The sequence below is a fragment of the Symphalangus syndactylus genome, chromosome 11 (genome assembly GCF_028878055.3).
Source record: "Symphalangus syndactylus isolate Jambi chromosome 11, NHGRI_mSymSyn1-v2.1_pri, whole genome shotgun sequence".
Lineage (NCBI taxonomy): Eukaryota > Metazoa > Chordata > Mammalia > Primates > Hylobatidae > Symphalangus > Symphalangus syndactylus.
In genome coordinates, this window is record NC_072433.2 from 59,962,384 (window position 1) to 59,968,383 (window position 6,000).

The 6,000-nt window shown below is 53.5% G+C and overlaps 1 protein-coding gene across 2 annotated transcripts in view; it reads right to left on the bottom strand.

Annotated features, from left to right (window-relative positions):
- Positions 1–5,344, bottom strand: part of PRKCB (protein kinase C beta) — a 387,670-nt gene extending 382,326 nt beyond the window's left edge. The window contains exons 1-2 of one of the 2 annotated variants that reach the window (XM_055232747.2): positions 4,933–5,344; positions 3,900–3,931 (exon numbers count right to left, since the gene is read on the bottom strand). In XM_055232747.2, the coding sequence (XP_055088722.1) occupies positions 3,900–3,931; positions 4,933–5,105 (205 nt within the window). In that variant the 5' untranslated portion in view covers positions 5,106–5,344. The remainder of the gene's footprint in view (positions 1–3,899; positions 3,932–4,932) is intronic. The other variant, XM_055232748.2, reaches the window with a different exon arrangement.
- Between the last annotated feature and the right edge of the window lie 656 nt (positions 5,345–6,000).

Genomic DNA, 6,000 nt, shown 5'->3' on the forward strand with positions numbered 1-6,000 from the left:
GAGACCAACCTGGCCAACATGGTGAAACCCCATCTCTACTGAAAATACAAAAATTAGCCAGGCGTGGTGGCAGGCCCCCATAATCCCAGCTGCTTGGGAGGCTGAGGCAGAAGAATCACTTGAACCCCAGGAGATGGAGGTTACCATGAGTCAAAATGGTGTCACTGCACTCCAGCCTGGGCAACAGAGTGAGACTCCGTCTTAAAAAAAAAAAAAAAAAAAAAGGCAAAGAAAAAAATGCCATAGGGAGAAATCTGCCTTGCTTGTCAAAGGAGTTCCACTTCTACTCTAGAATTTAGGCAATTTTACAATAGGGATCTTCAGCCCCAGTTCCCTGTCATCAAACACATTCTTAAATTACCTCCCAGAGAGTGGTTTTATAAGAAATAGACAGAGTGGAAACAAAAAGGGAGAAATTATGAGGCAGTCAACCTAGAGTTTTGTCCTATCATCATACGAAAGCAAGAAAATCTATTCTTAAGCTCCCCTGAGCACACAGAAATCCATAATTTTCCATGGTTTATGAGTTTTCCATCCTTCCTCTCCCAACCCATAGCAGTGTCCCCAATTTCCATGACAATACAATAGAGCATGAAGGTTACTCTCAATGGTTTCTTTGCCTTGCGATCATCCTACACACCTCCTACTGGAGTGGCAGAGATGACATCCTCTCTCTGCTTATATTTTTGAAATGGAAACATCCTCTAAATAGTGGCTGCCTGAAATAAACACTACATTTCCCACATTTTCCCTCACAGCAAGGTGTGGGTATGTGATTAAACCCTAGCTAAGAGGATATAGGTAGAAGGATCTTGAGCGACTTCCACAAGTGACACCGAGCATGTGCTATATGCCCTTCTTTACCCCTTTCTTCCTTCCTGCTAGCTGAAAGAAGGGTGTGAGGACTCCAGAGTCTAGTGTCCTTATTGGACCGTGAGATAACTGTCACTCCTCAGGGATGGTGGAGCAGAAAACTGAAAGGAACCTGAGGCCCTGGGCTCTGGATTGCTGACTTAAGTGAGATCATAAAATCTTACGTGTTTTGTATAAACTTGATTCCATCATAAGCGGATTCACTTTCAGAGGAAATATCTGATAGCAAGAACAATCAGATATTGAGGAACTCCTCAGTGGTTCCACAATTAGTCCCAGGCAATGCTGAGTACCAGGGATAAATTTCCCTCCTTCCTATATGTTCCCATTCTAAACATCTCAATTTCAGGGACTGCCAATCTGCCCCTCCCCTCACTCCTCCCTACTGCTGCCCAAATGGGATATGCTGTCAAAGCAGCTACACAGAGTGACCAGAAGTTCATGGCTGAGTTTTGACTCTTACCTGGCAGGCAGTTCCATAGCAAAGCAACCCTGCAGAGCCAGTCTTCTCTCATGCCAGCTGCCCCACTATTGGGGTAGTCTGGGGACAACCATAAGAGCTGATATTTTCTGAGCATACTCTGTGCCAAGCTCTGGTCCAAGAATCTTGGATATTGCAATGAGTTGGAGCTGCTCAGCCACACTATGGTACTGTTACTGACTCTGTTTTATAGACAAGGGGCTGAAATACAGAGAGGCTAAGTAATATGCCTGGGAAGTCTCAAAGCTAAGATTCAGACTGACAAGGACTTGCCTGGTAGCCTGTGCAAATGCCCACTTCTCTATGCTGCCTCTTGGTGGGGAGGCAGGGAAGAGAAAAAGAAAGGCAATTTTAAAAATAGACACTCCAGAGGGGCGTAGTGGCTCACACCTATAATCCCAACACTGGGAGTCTGAAGTGGGAGGATTGCTTGAAGCCAGGAGTTCAAGACCAGTCTAGGCAACATCACAAGACCCCTTCTCTATAAAAGTTGTTTTAAAATTAGCCAGGCGTGGTGGTGTGTACTTGTAGTCCCAATTAATTAGGGAGCTGATGCGGGAGGATCACTTGAGCCCATGAGTTTGAGGCTGCAGTGAGCTCTGATCATACCACTGTACTCCAGCCTGGGCAACAGAGTGAGACCCTGTCAAAAAAAAAAAAAAAAAAAAAAGACACTCCTATCTCTAAAGTGGCCATATTTCATTACAAACTTTAATTCTGCCTTTTTCTCATAACATCAGAAAATTCCTGTTATCTTCCAGACTTTGAGTTAAAGGATCTCCTATTTCAGATGTGTCATGCCTTGCACATTCCAAAGTGACTTTCCCATCCATCAATAACAGCAGAGCAGGTGGCATAGAAGAGCCATGGTAAAAAACGTTTAAAAATTGTCCTTGGCCTCAGCAAGAGACAAAGACTGAAACTGATTCATGGAAGTGAAAGGCAACCTCAAAGAAGAAATTACACCTTCCAGTGCCAAGACACCACTGGCGTTTTGTTTGAGGGGTCAAAGTTCTAGAAAACAATCCCAACTTGTTTGCACCAGGGCCTAAGTTGTTGCCACTTAAAGAGACTTGAGGAGTCCTCTGGTGTGGTGCAGAGGATCCAAATCTTGGTAAGAAAGGCTGGGTAGGTTGGCAGGGCTCACTGAGCCCACCGGGGCCCCGATCTCAGAAGAGTATGCGGGAGTTTCAGAGGAGCACAGTGCCATGCTGCCAGCAAACAAACATTCTGCACACTGACAATGCCACCCACGCTCACTAGGGATCACTTTACTTTTCCCTGGAGGGTGGAGGTGCAGCCACAAAACTGTCAGTCAGTGCTAAATCACATGTCAGACTCTTCCACACTCAAATACTGTCTTTTGATTTAAACCCAGCTCACCAGGGTGGTGGTCAATTTGCCCCTGAAGATACAATACCCCAGAAATGTGCCGTTTCTTACCAAAATCAATCTCACCAATCCCGAGTGAAAAATTAAAATTTAAATTAAAAAGACAACATACACACACAAACTTTCCAGATGAGAGGTTGCAAACTTAAATGGCCACAGGGGCCAGAAATGGGTGAAGTGTTCCCAACTGGGATCAACTGAGACAAAATGGTAAGGCTGTTCCCCATCTACAACAATGGCTCTCAGCTCCAAATGATTGTTTTCACGCGAAAGTAAGACCATTTCTCAGCAAAGTTAAAGTTGGAAATTAGGATGTGTATGTGAAATCTCCCAGTTCTAAAATGTTCACATCAAATTCACAAGTAAGACACCCTAAGGGCTACACAGAGCTGCGGGTGACTTTTGGTCCTGGAGAGCCAATTTGCAATCTGTCTTTTAGACATGAGCTCCAAAGACGGGGGAGGGGGACACTTTACACGTGATCAACTCACCACCAGCAGGTTTGATAACCCTGGTTAGAGTCCAGGATCTCAAGCCAGATGCAAGAACTCAGGTAACCAGTGCCCTGGAGACCTTTCTGTTTCTACACAGAAGATGGGGCGATTTAAACCAGGATCTGAGAAACACCCCCTCTGGCACTACTTCTTTCAGAGAGAGAAGAGGCCCAGGGGACAAACACAGTCGCCTTTCTAGGGGATGCACCATCTGCAGAGGAGCGGCAGCCACCTGCAGAGACCTCTGCAAGGCAGGGAGAGGCAGAACCTCCCTGGGTGAGATAAGGAAGGGACATGGGCAGAGAAAGGGGAACTAAGGAGGACAGGTTCTCCCAGAAACGTCCCGGGAAGACACTTTCTCCCCCAGCGGAACTGACCATGTCAGGATTGCTTCAGGAGACCGCTTTGACTCTTCCAGAGCCGGGAAGGCAAGGAAGGGTAGGTGAACTTCCTTGGCATGTAAGACTCCCAAGCGCCATCGGCCCCAGTCACACACACACCCCTTAAAAGGACCCTGTTGTGGTGAAGAATTCCTAGCCTAGGAGGTCACTCCGACCAACGTGATTCTTTCACTCTCTACCTAACTCAGTCACTTCTTCTATAAAGTATTTTTCACCCTCTCTCCCCACAAATAGCATCCCCAAAGCCCCGGAGCCTACCTTGGCACTGGAATCCCTGCTTCCCGAAGCCCCTGCAAAAGCAGAAGGAGGTTTATGTCAGGCAGCCCGGGGGGGCCCAGCCTCCAGCTAGTTCCCCACAGAGTCACCCGCCTTCCTCCCTGCCTCTGTACCCCAGGTGCAAACTCCCAGCCACAGGCGGGTGCCCAAGAGTCTTCCGCCTTTGTGGGGGTAGGTGGGAGCTCGGCTGTAACCCCCACCTCCCTTCACTCCTGCAGAAGAGAGGAGGCTGCGACCACCAGGTGGCGGGATAGTGGGGAGCGTTTCCGTCGGGGTAGTGGCTGAAGGCAGGCGAGAGATGCCCCGAGCACCCTCGGGAAAAGAGAAGAGATAAAGAAGCATTCAGAGGGAGGACGAGAGTGACCCCGCGGCGGTGGTGTCCTCTGGGAGGGGGACTGAGGAGGGAAGGATGCCCCACTACTGGAGGGACTGGGGAAGAAAGGGGCCCGCAGTGATGTGACCGAGGAGTGGAAAGGGGAACCCAGGCCCTCGGGGAAGGGCAATGGGAGATAACACAGGGCGCTGCCCGGAGGCATAGAGGAGTGAGAAAGGATGACCCATGCCCGCAGGGAGATAGAGAAGGACACCCAGGGTGCTGACCCCCCGGAAACACGGGGTGGGGGGCGAGGGGTCCTAGCGCCCGGAAGCAGGCGGAGAAATAGGGAACCCCGGGTCGGAGAGCACCCGAGGAGCTGCCCTCCAGGGCAGGCACAGACCCCGCGCGCTCCTAGTCAGGTGGAGCAAAGGCGCCCGCGACGCTGCCCCTGGGCGCTCTAGAGGCGCCTGAGAGCAGGAGAGGACAGGAGGAGCCCCGCGGCGGCCCGTCTGGGACCGGGGTGGGGACAGGGCAACAGCAGGACTGTCCATCCGGGAGTCCCGGGCAGCAGGGTCCGGAGCCGGGAGTCCGGGGACGCGGGGTCCCAGGGTGCGGAGGGCGCAGAGGGCGCGGAGAGGGGGTCCCTGGCGCGGCGCTGCCCTCGGGGCCCGAGAAGGTGTCCTGCGCGCGCGCGCTCACCAGATGAAGTCGGTGCAGTGGCTGCAGAAGGTGGGCTGCTTGAAGAAGCGGGCGGTGAATTTGTGGTTCTTGACCTCATGCACGTTCTTCTGCCGGAGAGCGCCTTTGCGGGCGAAGCGCACGGTGCTCTCCTCGCCCTCGCTCGGCGGCGGCCCCGCAGCCGGGTCAGCCATCTTGCGCGCGGGGAGCCGGAGCCCAAAAGGTGCCGGCCCCGGGGCCGCGGGACCGCGGGCTGCGGGCTGGGGAGGCGCGGGAGGCGGCGGCCGCTGCTGCACCCGGGGCCGCTGGCGCTTCCCCTGCGCCGGCTCTGGCGGCCGCGGCGCGCGGAGCCGGGGCTGTCACTCGCCCAGCTGCTGCCGCTAGTCCAGCTGCGCTTGGCACCGCTGGCCCCAGCTGCGGGGGAGGGAGGCGGAGCCCCGGGCCAGCCCCGCCCTCCTCATTTGCATCGCCCCCAGGCCCCGCCCAGCGCTGCCAGCTGCTTTACATATCCGCGCCCGGGCTGCCGCGGGCCTCGCGGCTAAGCGTGCACAGCCGCAGCTCTGCAGCGCGGGGACCGCAGCCCGGGGTCGTCGGACCCGAGCCTCGCCCCCCACCCCACCCCGTCCTCGGCCCCCGGAACTGCGTTCAGGAGATGTGCCCGGGGGAGGAGAGAGAGTGGAAAGACCTACGGGGCGAAGGGGAGCGGGTGGAAGGGGTGGGGCGCAGCGAATTCCACCCTGGCCTCTGCGGAGACTGGTACCCATACACCCCCATCCATCCCATTGGTCATTCTGCACGCGTCTCCTGGAAGGATGGGCTCCCGCTGTCACTCATTCGGAAAGGCTGTGGCCGCACACACTTACACACACATACACACACACGTTCTGCAGAGGTAGGGGAGGAGCGATCTTTATTTTATATATCTCTAACTCCACCACAAAGAAGATTGTTGGCTTTGCTTGCCTCCTGCATGTTTGGAAGAGAACTCCCTACCTTCTGTCCATCCCCTCTGCAAAACGACTCCGTTTCCCCAACTGTAACATAGGGCCAATAGCGTGGGGAGGAAGAATTTCATAGATCAATATTTTT